Genomic DNA, 16,785 nt, shown 5'->3' with positions numbered 1-16,785 from the left:
GATTTTCTGCCTAACGGTTTTACATTAGTATAACGACAGCATTTGAAGCTAGTTCTGGGCACTGTTTAATGTCCTTTGTAATGTGAAATAGTATCTAACAAATATTATTGCCTCACTTTTGTTACTAGATTATTCAATGTATATGAGCTAATTATATGTGTGTTTGAGCAGTAGTCTTTCACCTAGTGTGCATTTAAAAATATTTCAGATGGACTCATGTACAATTACATCAGAGTCTCCCAAATTGTAGCCTGAGACCCGCTGTTGGTTTGCAGTGCATTTGCCAATTGTGATACAGCATGGCCAGAAGGCAGCAGGAGAGTGATATAGGAGAGATATGTAAGCCCCAGGATGAGGAGAAGCCTTATTCCCTGTAGAGGGAAGAAAGGTTGCTATAGATTAATTAAAAGCACCTGAAGCCAATTAGAGCACCTGAAGCTAGTCACCTGATAAAACCCCCCTGCTTCAATCAGCCAGGGAAAGGATTTGGAGTAGAGAGTAGTTTGAAAGAGTTGAAGTAGAGGAGAGTTTAGAGATGTGCTGTGGCTGGCTAGAAGACAAAGACCCTAAGTAAAGAGACATCTGGCTTGTGCAGAGAGAGAGGGCAGGAAGCCCCACAAGCTGAAGAGCAGGAAAGGGAAGTAGCATAGGGGAAGGAAGCATGAGTTCAAGTGGCTTACCACTAGCCCTAGGACCTCTGGGCTGGACCCAGAGTAGAGGGTGAGCCTGGGTCCCTCCCTCTCCACTACCCTTCTCTGGGTTACTAGTGGGACAGTAGATACTCTAGTTCAGGGGCAGGAAACTGTGCCCTGAACCCTCCCCCCACCCCCCAGAAGAGGAAGCATGGGACCCATCATAATCGTACCGGCAATTTGCCACACAATGTATGGCATTCTGTCCCCCTCCATTGGTGGCTGGTTCACAGAGAGAGGTTGATGAGCCTGCTAGAGCTTTGTCTAGCTGACCTGGGTCTTCCTATGAGCCCATGCAATAGTAGACCCATTAACCTCTTTATGTCACCCAGCCGCCATGAGAAAGTGACAGAGTACCATCCAGAGTGGGTGTAGCTTAGATCTGCAGAGAGCTGGCTTGTCACATGGAGCATCTCTCCTCCATTATTTCCAGCAGCTAAATCGCATGAAGAGAAGCTAAACGCATTTGGTATTTTCTTAAAGCTGCTCTTCGACATCAGCAATCACAGTAGTTGTAACAGGGATGTTACATGGTTGTGACAGGTCTATGCAGCTATGGTTGGGAGGGTGTGCACCAAACAATCTCGCTATTAAGATATGATCTTAACTATGGAAAAGTTTGAAATCCCTTGATTCAGAGTAAATGAAGAAATATTGTTCATGGTTTGTTTCCATGTGTTAGAAGCTTTTGCTTTGACATTTATAGATTGAGAGCCAGATGGTCTAAATTTAGTGTAGTCACCACTGAAGAATTACACCAGCTGGGGATCTGGCCCTGTGATAATATAGATGAGTTAAAGTCAAAGATGGAAAACAGCAGAATAAAGACAATGTACTTCAAGAAGGCAGATTTTATCAGATGCAGAGAATTGGTAGGTAAGATCTAGTGGGAAGCAAGTCTAAGGGAAAAAAGAATTCAGGAGAGTGGGGGTTGTGGAATCTCCAGCATTAGAGGTTTTTTAAGAACAGGTTAGATAAACAAGGATGGTCTAGATCAGGGGTCAGCAACATATGGCACGCGAGCCAATTTTTAATGGCACGCTGCTGTCTGCCAGGGATCCTGGCAGACAGCAGCATGCCATTAAAAATCCTGCGCAGCCCGCTCTTCTCTGTCCCCCGTCCACCGCTCTCTCCTTGCAGGGCAGGCAAAGTTCCCCCTCCCCCCATGCTGGGTTCCTGCCCCTCCTCCTCTCCCTCCCTGTGGCCAATCAGCTGATGGCCTTTGCTACAGAGAGGGAGAGGGAAAAGTGCGCTCTCTGCTCTGGGGGACCTTGGGGAAGGGGGTGAAATCAGGGCATATTCCCTCCAGCCCCCTGCCATGAGCTGCTCAGGCCCTCTGCCCTGACCCCTCCTCACACACACCCCAGCCTTGTGCCCTGTTCCCCCACACAACCCCAGCCCTGACTCCGGCTCCCTCCACACATACCCAGCCCCCTGCCCTGACTCCTGCACCTCCCACACATCCCCAGCCCCCCCCACCCCATGCCCTGATTCTTGCACCCCCACATCCCCACCCCCACCCTGATCACAAAATGGGAGCTCCTGCATGCCCTCCCCCCACATTCCCACCTGCACCCCTCGCACCAAATGGGAGCTGCGCAAGTAAGCACTCCACACCCAAACCTTCTGCCCCAACCCTAAGCCCCCTCCCTCATTCTAGCTCCTGGCCAGACCCTGCACCCCAACCCCCAGCCTGCTCCTTCACCCCCAGCCCTGTTCTCAGCACACTCCCACCCTCAGCTCAGTGCAGAGAGAGAGGAAGAGAATGGGCTAGAACCAGGGAGAAAGTAGGCACCTACTCTATGTGGACAGGGCCAGCACCCCAGACCGGCAGTGGGCTGAGCGACAGCAGGCTGAGCCGCTCACTTGGCACACCACTTCTAAAAGGTTGCTGACCCCTGGTCTAGATAATCTTAATCTTGCCTGAGTGCCAGGTACCAGACTAGTTGATTTATCATTTCTATGATTCTTTGGAGAAATACCAAAGTAAAAATATATTAAAGACATATTAAAGTAAAGACCCAAAGATCTGGATTTGATACTAAATTTCTACTGCAGTTTGCTGGTTCTTTTACTTGTTTCCTTTCCTTACAGAGAAAGGAACAAACATCTCCGAGATGAACGAGACATGTTTTTACAGGTACACAAATACCATTTTATAACTCTGTAGTTATCAAACAGAGATCAGAATGGTCTAAAAAATGGGGACTAGAATGTTGTAGAGGCAGGGGCGACAGGTTTCTTTAATTTTTGGTGGTGCCCAGAATGGGTCCAATTCCTACCCCCCACCACACACACACCTGCCTAAGGCTCTGGGAGGGAATTGGGGTGCAGGTTCTAGGAGGGAGTTTGGATGCAGGCTCTTGGCTGGGGCAGGGGGTTGGGGTGTAGGAGGAGGTGCGGGGGCAGGCTCTGGGATGGAGTTTGGGTGCGGGAGGGGGTGCAGTCTCTGGGAGGGAGTTTGGGTGTGGGAGCGGCTGTGGGGTGCAGGCTCTGGGAGGAAGTTTGGGTGCGGGATGGGATGCAGTCTCTGGGAGGGAGTTTGGGTGTGGGAGCGGCTGTGGGGTGCAGGCTCTGGGAGGAAGTTTGGGTGTGGGATGGGTGTCGGGCTCTGGGAGGGAGTTTGGGTGTGGGAGGGGCTGCAGGGTGCAGGCTCTGGGAGGGAGTTTGGGTGTGGGAGGGGGTGCAGTCTCTGGGAGGGAGTTTGGGTGTGGGAGCGGCTGTGGGGTGCAGGCTCTGGGAGGAAGTTTGGGTGTGGGATGGGTGTCGGGCTCTGGGAGGGAGTTTGGGTGCGGGAGGGGCTGCAGGGTGCAGGTTCTGGGAGGGAGTTTGGGTGCGGGAGGGGCTGCAGGGTGCAGGTTCTGGGAGGGAGTTTGGGTGCGGGAGGGGCTGCAGGGTGCAGGTTCTGGGAGGGAGTTTGGGTGCGGGAGGGGGTGCAGTCTCTGGGAGGGAGTTTGGGTGTGGGAGGGGCTGCAGGGTGCAGGCTCTGGGAGGGAGTTTGGGTGTGGGAGCGGCTGTGGGGTGCAGGCTCTGGGAGGAAGTTTGGGTGTGGGATGGGTGTCGGGCTCTGGGAGGGAGTTTGGGTGCGGGAGCGGCTGTGGGGTGCAGGCTCTGGGAGGAAGTTTGGGTGTGGGATGGGTGTCGGGCTCTGGGAGGGAGTTTGGGTGTGGGAGGGGCTGCAGGGTGCAGGCTCTGGGAGGGAGTTTGGGTGTGGGACAGGGGTCGGGCTGTGGGAGGGAGTTTGGGTGCAGGCTCTGGGCTGGGGCAGGGCATGGTTGGGGTGCAGGAGAGGGTGAGGGGTGCGGCGTTTACCTCAGGTGGCTCCCAAAAATGACTGGCACACCCCTCTGGTAAGGCTCCTAGGTAGGGGGGTGGGAGTCTCCGCGTGCTGGTGCCCGCAGGCACTGCTCCCGGAGCTCCCATTGGCCACACTTCCTGACCAATGGGAGCTGCAGAGTCAGCACTCTGGGTGGGGGCAGCACACAGAGACCACCCATACTCCCTGGGGCCGCCAGGATGTGCCAGCCCGCTTCTGGGAGTGGCATGGAGTGAGGCTGGACAGGAAGCCTACTTTAGCTCCGCTGTGCTGCTGGTGGCCCCTGGGCTCTTTTAAATTGTCCGGGGGCAGCAGGCAAGACCGGTGGATACTCTGGGAGAGGCGTGTGGGGGCGGCAGGTCGGGCCAAGGGAGAGACCCAGCCCCAAACATTGGTGGAGCTGGGCACCTGGGCCCTGAATATTCCTGGAGCACAGGCACCACAGGCCCATATAACTTGCAGCCCCTATGTAGGGGGGTAGAGATTCTTGTGTCATTCCTCTCCCCTCCCGCACTCGCCACCTTCCCAGTTAAAAGCAAGATTTATGGCAACACAAAGTATTTATTAAATAAAACTAAAAGCCCCTGGAAGCCAAATATTTAGGTTACTAAAACTCAAGCTATTTTAGGGGAAGGGAATGAATACTAATGAACCTAGTTTATAAGAAGCTAAGGAGACAATCAAGAGGGAATAAAATAATCTTCAAATGGAACAATTAAAATGCAAGTGTTTATCTCTCCAATCAAGAGTAATCTCTTTAAACATTTATACATCAGTGCAGTATCTGAGTATTGAACAAAGATAATTGCATTCTAAGAGTCCTATCCTCCTGCCAATGGATACAAATCAATCCCATTGACTTTGTATCCTTCATTAGGAGACTACACTATGTCTCCTATATTAGGAGACTCCCCAGGACCTGAAAGATACCATGGCGTCCTTTTCTCTACTAAAGATAATTCAGAATTATGGTGTGTAATCATTTGCAGAGGTGGTCTGTGTTTCCCTTCTCTACAAGAAGGAGTGATACTGGGTCAGATTGTCCGTTGGTATAAATCAGCATAGCTCTGTTGGTTTCATTTATTTCAACGGAACTCAGCTGATTTACACTGATTTATGATCTGGTCCACTAGGTTTATAAGGAAGATTAATTGTTGTAGAATCTGGATTTTCCATGTTCTTTTTATTTATCACTCAGGATTTTGAAACATTTGCTTCTCTGCTAATCCATCAATTACTTTCTGTTACTTCCATCACTGTATTATCTAAACACTAGCAATGAATAGACTGTTTTATTAACTGTAGTGAATAGCAAGAGTACACTAGTAAGATAAATAATATAATTTCTGCAGAAAAGTAAAACAAATGCTTCAAAAGCCAACTGGAAACAAAGATCAGGATCTATCATTGGCAAATATGTAGAGGGAAAGGCATCACTTAAGAGGTAAGGACTTCATTTTGCTATTTGGCATATGTTTGATAGTTATCGGGAAAGTGCACAAAAGATGTAGAATGCTCATTTCACCATGATTGTTCTTGAAACCACTAAAACTTGGAATTGTAAGTGTAATATTGATTTTGCATGGATCTCTGAGATGCCAATTAGTATATCATCTGAATATCTGTGATGGGAGCAGATAGGCCCCACACTGGCAAAAAGCGGCTTAATGAGGCAGATAGACTACACGCTGGCAACAAAGGGGTTAAGGAGAACCTGTGATCCAGCTGAACCCGCCCTCCTACACCTGTGGCCAATGTCAGGTGTGGAGAGGGGAGTTAAAAGGAGGACATCTAGCTCAGTAGAGAGTTGACCAGGAAGGAGAACAGAGCTCTCTGCTTCTGCGCTCGACAAGGCAAGTCTGGCTATAGCCAAGAGTATAAGGCAGCTTGCTAAGTGGATAAACCATTTGGTGGATGGGATGACTGGGCCCAGGAAGATGGACAAGAAGGGACTAGGGACATGCAAAGACAAGCCTGGAGCAGAATAGTAGCATCCTGCCAACAAATCTTCAGATGCACCTGATTTTTAGTTCACTGTTTTCCTTTTTTTGTTGTCTAACACACTGGAAGTGGTCAGACTCCAGTGTGCCTTAGTTGTGCGGGATTTAAGGCACCATGGCACCAGATCTGAGAGGGGTGACACAATCATCAGGGACCTGCAGTAGCGGAGTCGTTCCCTGACAGGCTGCCTAGACAACCCAGTTACAGTGATCTTTTAAAAAATTAGAAATCTAGGGTCAGATCTTCAGCTACGGCTAATACACTGACCATGCTGCTTTGGCATGGGGAGCTTGTGGGAACAGCAGAAGCCAGTCCAGTACCTGGTGTTACTTGGATCAGCATTAAGGTGGCATGATATCTTCAGGAACTTTTGCTGGAGGAGTGCACTTCCACAGCACCTCTTACTGCAGATAGTAGCTGACTAGCTGGGATGCATAAGAACATGGGATAGATAGAAGACATAAAAACATGGAGAATTTAAATCTGAATTATGTGATCATAAGTATGAAATAAATGGGAACAGGATTAAGGCCTCCATGTCATATTAACAAGCTTCTTTTGGGCAAAGAAAGAACCTGAGAAGAGCAGTAGAATGTCACCTTGGGATAGGGACCACAGCAAGAGTCTGAAAGAATACGGACATGCAGAAGTATAAACGGGCATAGGTCCATAGATTTCTCAATGCTAATTTATACCAGTAGAGGATCTGGCCCGTACTGCTGTAGCCAGAATTAGGTCACAGATGGAAAGTTTTGTTCGTTCCACTCTCACCATTTTAGGATGAGCCTAAATCCCCTATTGTTCATCTCTGAATTTTCAGCCAAAATATTAATATTTGTTATATTACCTTCTGTATGGGTTACATATATATTATGCTGATTTTATACACACACTCACATAATGTTTAACTTACTTTTCAATAGTCAATTGATTGTACAGTCTAACTCTGATCTACATAATAGATAATGTAATGGACCTGATTGTGCATCGTGTTACATTAAGTCAGGAGTAACTCCACTGGATGGAATTACACCAATGTAAATGAGATAAGAATTAGGCCTAATGTTGTTTTGTAACCAACTTATATCTGATCTTTATCTAGCCAATTCTCTGAAGAAGATGATGCTTTCAATAACTTAACAAGAAGGAGGAATTCTATTGGTTTGAATGGGTATCTTGCTTCAGAGTCTGACCATGCTACTAATGGGGGCATGACTCAAACAAAACAACTGCAGAGAATAATTTCCATTGAAGAAGATCCCCTACCCCAGCTTCTTGAGATGCCAGCTGAGAAGCAATACAGCAAGTGGACAGAAGAAAATGACAATGTCTCCCCAGAAAAGGAAATGGATGAGAAGCAAATTGTGACATCGATAGACCACACACCATTGTCTCTCAGAGAGCAGCCAGTAGGGAAAGAAACACAATCAAATGTAAGGGGACAACTTACCTTAAATGGAGGTGGAGGGTATCATGTAATAAATTACTTTCACAAGCCAAAATCATTTGGCTTCCCTTTTGTAGACACAAGTTCCACCTATACAATTTGGATGCACATTTTGCCACCTTTTAATTGATTTGTTCATGCAAATCTGATTACTTAGGCCTCTGGCTACTTGATTGCATAAGGTACCTAAATGCAGATTTGTGCCTAAAATTCGTTTTGAAGGTACAAAACAGGGAAGCCAGGCATCAGCTGAAAATATACCCAAGAATTATGATAATGAGGAATTGAACAATTGTGTGAATTAAATTATACATTTTGTATACTTGCATGAGACCATTTCTTACAATCTTTATAAGATCAAAATCAGATCAGCATCAAATCAAGGTACTAAAGGTGGTTATGGAAAAATCTCACTGGATATGTTCAAAGTGGAGATGAGACAGCCAAATATAAGGGACTGTTTAGAAACACTGAAATCAGACCTAATGATGATACTGGGAAATGGGACTAGAGGATCCAATAAAGGGTAGAACTGGATTAAAAAAAGGGAAGCTTTTTGTGACCATGTACCTGGAAAATTTGTCCTTTTGGGGGGGTCAAAATTTGAAATTTTGATTAAATTTGGAACAAGTTTTTATAGCTGATGGGAAAATGGGATGAGGTTTTTTGTTTTTTGGGGGGGTTTTTTGCAAAACTTTGAGAAAAATTTACCCTGCTTTTTGGGACAAAATGCAAACAATTTTTTTTCACTGAAAAATCAAAATTCAGAAAATTTCTTCTAGCTCTACTCTCACATTAATGTTCATATCAGAAAACTGAATTGTGTGCGCAGCCCAGACTTTATAAAATAATATCCAGGAAAGGGCAACTCTGCAGTCAAAAACCTTACTCACATTCTTACTCCCTTGTAGCTTACAAGCTAATTTTAGTATAGCTATTAAGTGTGATCCATTGTTTGATTCCTGAAGTATATATTTAAAAAGATTAAGGTATGGAGAAATAAGTATGATCAGTCTTAATTACATAGTTTGCTCTTCTAAAAGAAACAGGTACTATGCACATCTTTAAAATGATCATAAAATGATGCCATGATTACATAATAACTGTTATAATTGGTGCACTTTGTTACAAAGTATACTCTAGATAGACAGGTTTCAGAGTAGCAGCCGTGTTAGTCTGTATTTGCAAAAAGAAAAGGAGTACTTATGGCACCTTAGAGACTAACACATTTATTTGAGCATAAGCTTTCGTGAGCTACACATCCGATGAAGTGAGCTGTAGCTCATGAAAGCTTATGCTCAAATAAATGTGTTAGTCTCTAAGGTGCCACAAGTCCTCCTTTTCTTCTTTCTAGATAGAGAAATGCCTTTCCATTAAAAAAAGGAAAGCTGATCAAAACTACTTAGATCATTAATGTGATATAGCCACAACATACTTTGTAGTGTTCTCAGAATAGAAGTATCCTCAATTACTGGATATTTCTTACTCTGGACAGCTGGATCTTTCCTTCACTTATGATCAAGTGGACCTTTCTCAGAAGAAAGCTACTGAGCTCACTAGCTACTTAATTAATAATAAGATGTCCTAGCACTAGTTAGCTGTCAGAAAGTGTATTATTATCATGCTGTTGTATATTAAAGACTTAAATCAGAGAATTAGCTTATTGGTGACATTAAATAACAATTGGAAAATCTATTAGCTGGTTTCTTAAACAAATTGATGCCAGGATCTTAAACTATTGAGATTGCTCAGGATTTCTCTCAAGTCCTTTTTATCTTAGAAGAGAAAGGCAGTAATTTTACTCAAGAAGTAGCATAGTGTAGCAGCTCAGCCACATGGGTAGGACTCAGGGGATCAGGGTTCTATTCCCAGCTGTGTGACTGACCTAGTGGTTAATTCTAGGGCAGTGATTCCCAACCAATTTACCATTGTGGCCCACAATGTGTTATGTGGGCTGCATCCAACTACCTGTATAGCTCTGAGGATGGGCTGCAGCTGTGTGCTGATTGGGCTGTAAGTGGCCCATGGGCTGCAGGTTGAGAACCACTGTTCTAGGGCAAGTCACTTTCCCTCTTTGTGATTCTGTTTTCCCTCCCACAGCTTTGTTGGTCCTGTCTATTTAGAGTGTAAGATCTTTGGGGTAGGCACTGCCTCATGCTGTGTGTGTTTGTACAGCTCCTAGTCCAATGGGACCCCAACCTCAGCTAGGGGTTCTAGGATCTACTGTAATACAAATTAATAACAATAATCAATATCTGTGCCAAAATTTTGTCCTCACATGGGTACATTGACATCCACTGGTATCAATGACAGCTATTCACGTGCACCCAAGGGATGAATTTGGCTCCATGGGTGCTTTTTATACACTGCCCAGAAAATTTTGTATAACCTTGTTTCCCGGAGTTTAGGCCTCCCTAGAGTATATCACCAAAATCAGAGAGGGAAAAGTCCAACAGGGTCATCTAACCCAGCTCACTTCCACTAAAGAACTGTCCCATTATAGCCCTACAACCCCAGTACTGGAGGTCATGCAGAGCCTCCTTATCCAGCAGGCTCCCTGGGAAGCCTAGTTGAGGGCAGGGAGCATGCCTTCTGCTATATCTCATGAGAGGCTGGAACACGTTTTTCCCTGTATGGTCAAACAAGCCCACTGACAAGTTTGGAGGGTGGGGGCCCAGGACACTTCTTCCTGCTCCCTTTGAGGTGATTACCACCCCAGGTGGGGCGCTAGCAGTGAGCAGTCCCTGTATTGAGTGGAGCCTAGAGGTCGCGAGTGTGACCAATGCCAACCTGTGAGGCATAAGTGAGGGGGGCAGGTTAAATGCTCTTAGTGCTTTCCCCTGTCCCTTTGTGCCCCCACTCAGAGCAGCCACAATCTGGCCCTGAAGTCTATTTCAGTTTGTTTTTCTAGTTTAGCTTTAAATTTCCCAAGCAATGGAACTTGCAGTTCTTCCCTGGGGAGACCTCTCCATAGCCTAAGAGATAGCACAATCAAGCCATTTAAACTGCAGTGGGCCAGCCACTCTGATCTCTTGCTATCCACTGCTAGGACTCTTTTCAGAGTAGCAGCCGTGTTAGTCTGTATTCACAAAAAGAAAAGGAGTGCTTGTGGCACCTTAGAGACTAACAAATTTATTAGAGCATAAGCTTTCGTGAGCTACAGCTCACTTCATCGGATGCTAGGACTCTGCCTCCCTTTCCCTTCTGGCTTTTCCCACCAGCACTGGTGGCAGGGCTGGGGGCATTGTTCCATCAGTGAGGGCCCCCCTACAGCCTGCTGCCCATGCATGGAGACTCCCTCTGGAGTCTGTTAAAGCTGCAGAGGAGGAGTGGCTCCTGCCACTGCATCGTAAGTTGCAAGGAGTCCCCTGGGGGACATGTCTTGAAGAGCGGTGGTCCCACTCATTCTCCAGTCAATCTCATCCCATATCATGCTACACAGTGGATCTTCAGTGTAAATGCCATGCAAGGTCTAGAGACGGCTATGTTATGGGGGGCAGAATTACACCATGTAGTCATATAGCCCTCCTATAAGGCCACCCACGCTCTGTTCCCAACAATGAAGCCCTTCTGTTCTCCACTCTGCCTTGGGGAGGGAAGCATCGAGACCTAGATGTTTTTAAGTCCCTAGAGTTTGCTTTCCTGAAGTCTTAACACCCTTGTGTCGATACATTCTGTGGTCCCAGCCCTTTCTGCACTGAGTTCAAGGAGCTCCAGGTCACTGGTAGTAAGCTTCCCTAATCATCTGACATTCTAAATCAACTCTGAGAGCCCCTTATCAGAAGGGTGTGGGGGGATAGAACTTGTGTAAATCAGTCCTCTTCTAGAAATGAATGAGTCTTTTTTGTTCCCAAGTTTTCATGTCCTGAGCACAGATGGAAAGTTTCTCAGAGAGGGCACTGAAGCAGTGCAATATGCCAGCAACCTCCATCTTCAAAGCTGGTGGCACTGGCTGGGATATTGTAGCTAGGGTGCCCAAGGATGTGCTGAGGCAATCTTTTGTGGGGACCCTGTTAGAGATGAAAACTATGCTCCCAATCCAAAATCCATTGTCTGCACTCTCTCTGGTGAATCAGCTAAGAATCTGCAAGCCAGGCAGGCACAGTTAGGTACAGTTCTGCTCCAACAAGATGGAATCAGGTCCATTGAGTGTGTGCCTTCCGCCCCACCCATTTCTATTAAATCTGCCAAAAACTGACATATGTTATGTTGGTTGTGCGCTGTGTGTAAGAAGTTCATTAACAGCACGTGACATTGAGATAAAAATCTTAGACCATATTATAAACTAAGAGAAATTGATATTCCAATAGAATATGGCAAAGTACCTTTCCAGTTCAAGATTTAATAATCTGGGGAGAGTTTGTAACTTGTTTCTGCAGATCGTAGGTTTCCAAACAGTGGCTGATTCCCACATTGGGATGGGGAAGGACATTTTGCCCATAGGACAGATTGGTCAGTCCTTTTAGGGCTTCAAGTTAGACTTCGGGTGCATCCAGCAGGGAGTCATCTGAAGCCAAGAGTTTCACAAAAATCAGCTTGAGACAGATTGAGGCGTTAGCAGCTGCATCTCCTTTGCAGCTTGCATGGCTGGAATCACTAGCAATAGCTATTGGATGGCTTAGTCCTGTCATAAGTATTCAGCAGGGGATGAAGAGGCTCATCTTTATGCTCAGTTTAGAAGTGGCATTGGAGCCATATGTTTGATTACAAAGGTAGGTTTCCCTCATGAGTGGGCCGGATGCATGTCATAGGCAAATGGCTGTCTGGGCAATCTGTGGGTTGAGCCAAGACCCAATGGTGCCCTCAGGCTGTTAACCTGCCAACTTGTGTGTAGCCACTGAGGATGAGATTTTTTTTCTGATGGCTAACTGCTAACTGAGCTATTGCTATGAGCTAAGAGAGTTGCAGTTTAGGGCCTTTCAGTCCATGCTGGAGTGGACGACTGTCTGTGTGTATGTGTGTATTAATGTTATTTCCCAGCACCCAGATTACACACACACCATGATGATGGCTGTTGGAAATAGGATAGGTGATTTTCAGCAGATTTGAGAAAGTGCTTTATATAGATAGAAGTTTCAGAGTAGCAGCCGTGTTAGTCTGTATTCGCAAAAAGAAAAGGAGTACTTGTGGCACCTTAGAGACTAACAAATATATTAGAGCATAAGCTTTCGTGAGCTACAGCTCACTTCATCGGATGCATTTGATGGAAAAAACAGAGGAGAGATTTATATACACACGCACAGAGAACATGAAACAATGGGTTTATCATACACACTGTAAGGAGAGTGATCACTTAAGATAAGCCATCACCCACAGCAGGGGGGGGAAAGGAGGAAAACCTTCCATGGTGACAAGCAGGTAGGCTAATTCCAGCAGTTAACAAGAATATCAGAGGAACAGTGGGGGGTGGGGTGGGGGGGGAGAAATACCATGGGGAAATAGTTTTACTTTGTGTAATGACTCATCCATTCCCAGTCTCTATTCAAGCCTAAGTTAATTGTATCCAGTTTGCAAATTAATTCCAATTCAGCAGTCTCTCGTTGGAGTCTGTTTTTGAAGCTTTTTTGTTGAAGTATAGCCACTCTTAGGTCTGTGATCGAGTGACCAGAGAGATTGAAGTGTTCTCCAATTGGTTTTTGAATGTTATAATTCTTGACGTCTGATTTGTGTCCATTCATTCTTTTACGTAGAGACTGTCCAGTTTGGCCAATGTACATGGCAGAGGGGCATTGCTGGCACATGATGGCATATATCACATTGGTAGATGCGCAGGTGAACGAGCCTCTGTGTGCTTATTGCTGAAAGCCTAAAGGTGCAATGCAGTTTGAGTTTTTAATTTAAAAGGATAAGGTAGTGATGCAATAAGAGATCTCAGTACAGTTATAACAATGGCTGTTATTCTAATACATGAAGATAGATAGCGAGATAGATATTTGCTCCAAATGTTGACCCCGGTGAATGGATTTCTTACAGTTAAGGGACAGAGTGGAGGTTTTTTTTTCTCTAGTACAAATACAACTATTTTTCCCAGGATAATTCAGTATTTTCTTCACAGCAGTACAGAATAGTGGGTGGGCTGGATTTCAACCTTGCATTGAAGGGAACACCAGGCAGGCTGCCTGCTGGAAAATCTGGGCCAGCCCCCAGCATCCTTGTGCATATGTTGGAGTGCTCACTTTGCATTATAGGGGGAATCACCCTGCTGCTTTTTCTACAGAATTAGTATTGTGCTCCCCACCTTGCCTTCCCCCTTCAGCCTCTCCGTCCTACAGCAGCAGGATGGTTCTGGCCCCCACTGCAAACTCACTGGTGATGCTCCATTTTTCCCGAAACCACTGCAGCTGAAAATACAAGGGAAGGGATTTTGGAATAATGATATACCTAAAATAGAGCAGAAATAGTCTTCTCCAGCACCCCACTCAATTTAATCTACAAAACATGGGAAATTCCCTCATACTTGAGAAGCTAAGAGGTTATCACCTTCACCCTACCAAAGATTAACAGCTGAATTAACTGGGCCTGGTTCTCCTCTCACTTATACCAATTTTACACTGGTGTAAATCAGGAAGCTCCTGGATCTACACCAGTAGCAACTGAGAGCACAATCAGGCCATATAAAGCATAATACAGCTTATAAATTTGCTTGTGTTCGCTAGGTAAAAACACACGGTCTATGATATGCATAAAGTGTAGTGTGGGTGGATCTGAACAGAGCTGTGCAGAGCTTGTTGGTTTGGACTTGCAGGGGTAAATGCAAACCTTTTTGTTTCAGCTCACATGGGGCTTGCATCCCAAAATTTGGCTGGGAATCAGATACAACTGCTAAATCCATGGAATTATAAAATCAGCGTGACAGCTGTATTTTTTCTGTTTTGGACTAAAAAGAAAATTACATTGACACAAAAAATTGAGCTCAAAGATGCTAGAAATTCTTGGGGAAAAAATACAACTTTGATAAAAATTCAATACTTCACCCTTTCTGTTATGTGACAAAGAGGCTCCCAGTTCACAGCTAAGAACTCTACAGAGTCTCCCACTAAAGCCAAGAGAGGCCAGACTGGACATTCCTAATATCATTAAGGTAAAAAACAAACAAAACTCTTTAAAAAACCCCAACCAACCAGACAAAAAAACTCTTAAGGTTATTTCATAAGTCACCAAGAAGGAAGGGTACAGACTCAATTTTTTTCCCCTTTGCAGGTCATCTTTAAGTCTTTGCAAATCAGAAAAGGCAACAGAGTTCAGAGTTAGAGTTAAAATTGTCAACTAACTTTTGTGCTTGTTTGAAGGAGGAGAGAATATACTCTGCCCCTGATCGCTTATTCAAGATTGTTTTTGTGGGCAATTCAAATGTGGGAAAGACTTCATTTTTAAAGCGATTCTGCGAAGACCATTTTTCCCCAGACACATCTGCTACTGTAGGTAAGTTTAAGAAACATTATGATGATTATTACAGTAATACCTAGAGGCTCCAACCAAGACTGTGGCCCTGTTGTGCTAGGTGCTGTACAAATGCATAGTGAGAGAAAGTCCTTGTCCCAAAAAGGAGAAGCAAAGGGACAGAGAAGTGATGTGTTACCTGAGGTCACAGAGCAGATTAGTGGCAGAATTGAAATTAGAACCCAGTGGTGGAACACTTGGCTCATTGAAGTCATTGGCAAAACTCCCATTGATTTCAGTGGAGCCAGGATTTTTCCTCAGATCTCTTTGCTTCTCATCTAGTAACCGAGGCACTAGATCACACTTCATCCCAAAAGATAAATAAGATTTGGCAAACGTCAAATGCCCTCGTGACCATCACTGAAATCATGATTGCCTATTTTTCCAGGAAAAAAAGCTTTGTATGGAGCAAAAGAGAAAGATGTTAGTGATACATTTACAAAGCTGTGTGCTTAACTGGTGCCAACATAGCTTGTGCTTGCAACTGTTGCACTTACAAGTCAGACCTTCAGACTATATTCATAATTTCCTGGGGCTTCCAGAAGGAAGGCGCCAATTTTGGGGGCTGCAGCTTAGATGGCAGGTTTTTAAAGGTAACCTCTAAAGTGCAACAATAACTCACTATCTGTGTGAGTCACACCAGGATGTGGGTTATTTGGCTGGCCTGCACATACAGATAAGCCAAAAGTAACATTATAAAAATAGGTTTCAGAGTAGCAGCCGTGTTAGTCTGTATTCGGAAAAGGAGTACTTGTGGCACCTTAGAGACTAACAAATTTATTAGAGCATAAGCTTTCGTGAGCTACAGCTCACTTCATCGGATGCATCCGATGAAGTGAGCTGTAGCTCACGAAAGCTTATGCTCTAATAAATTTGTTAGTCTCTGAGGTGCCACAAGTACTCCTTTTCTTATTATAAAAATAAGAACTGCTGATAAGACTGACAGAGCAGACTGTGCAGAACAGCTGGTCATTCAAAACCTTGACAAACCCAGATGCAACTCAAACCCACTTCCATTAAACTAGATTCTGGTGGTGGAAACATCCTCCACAATCCCTCTGAATGTTCTGATTACTCACTGAAGGCAATAGGACCAGATGCTACATCCATTAAAGTCAATGGCAACACTCCCACTGACCTCAGTCAAGCAGGACCCAATGTTAGAAGAATGTTGCAGTAGAGTGTTGCAGAAGGAGGCAGTGTAACCTAATGGCTAGAGCAAGTATCATTATAAATATCCAAAAAGTGTATAAACCAAAGCTAGAGAGGACTTATTTAAGCATACAAGGCAACATTTTTCAAAAGTGCCTATATGGCTTAGCAGCCTAAGTCACCTTGACTATCAATGGGACTTAGGATCCTAAATCACTTGGGCTGTTTTGAAAATTTGACTCATCCTGACTTTTTGTGAATTAAATGTATTTGTTAACACGTAATATGTTTATATTATTACTTTAAAACTATGGCAAATAAAAGCTTCTGCCTGTTCTTATGATCAGCCTGTTGTTAAGGGCCAGAATTTATTGCATGCCTTCTGAACCAATGAACACAGGTTAGAAATATTTGTGGCTTGTTTGAACATAACACTGTTACCTTAAACTACCATGAACCTGATTAGACTATCAGAATGAACCTGAGACAACATGTGCTATGTTTATAGGTATAGATTACAGTGTGAAAACAGTGACAGTGGATAACAGCCAGGTAGCCCTGCAACTCTGGGACACTGCTGGGCAGGAACGGTGAGAAAATGTCTTAATTTTCTACTCTCCTACTCTGTGCATTTAGAAAATAGCAGCCTTGGGCTCAATCCTGCTACCCAGAAGTGGGGGAAATGGGCGAGTTATCATTTAGTTCAGTGAAAGTGAGAGCAGGCCTTTGATCCTTTC

At 44.9% G+C, this 16,785-nt stretch overlaps 1 protein-coding gene across 1 annotated transcript in view; it reads left to right on the top strand.

The window, feature by feature from the left end:
- Positions 1–16,785, top strand: part of CRACR2A (calcium release activated channel regulator 2A) — a 97,110-nt gene that overhangs the window by 67,090 nt on the left and 13,235 nt on the right. Inside the window, exons 11-15 of the mRNA XM_038419807.2 lie at positions 2,787–2,832; positions 5,361–5,452; positions 7,112–7,442; positions 14,746–14,878; positions 16,557–16,638. Coding sequence (XP_038275735.1) covers positions 2,787–2,832; positions 5,361–5,452; positions 7,112–7,442; positions 14,746–14,878; positions 16,557–16,638 — 684 coding nt within the window. The remainder of the gene's footprint in view (positions 1–2,786; positions 2,833–5,360; positions 5,453–7,111; positions 7,443–14,745; positions 14,879–16,556; positions 16,639–16,785) is intronic.

The sequence above is a fragment of the Dermochelys coriacea genome, chromosome 1, assembly GCF_009764565.3.
Source record: "Dermochelys coriacea isolate rDerCor1 chromosome 1, rDerCor1.pri.v4, whole genome shotgun sequence".
Taxonomy (NCBI): domain Eukaryota; kingdom Metazoa; phylum Chordata; order Testudines; family Dermochelyidae; genus Dermochelys; species Dermochelys coriacea.
This window is presented reverse-complemented; position numbering and strand designations above follow the sequence as displayed.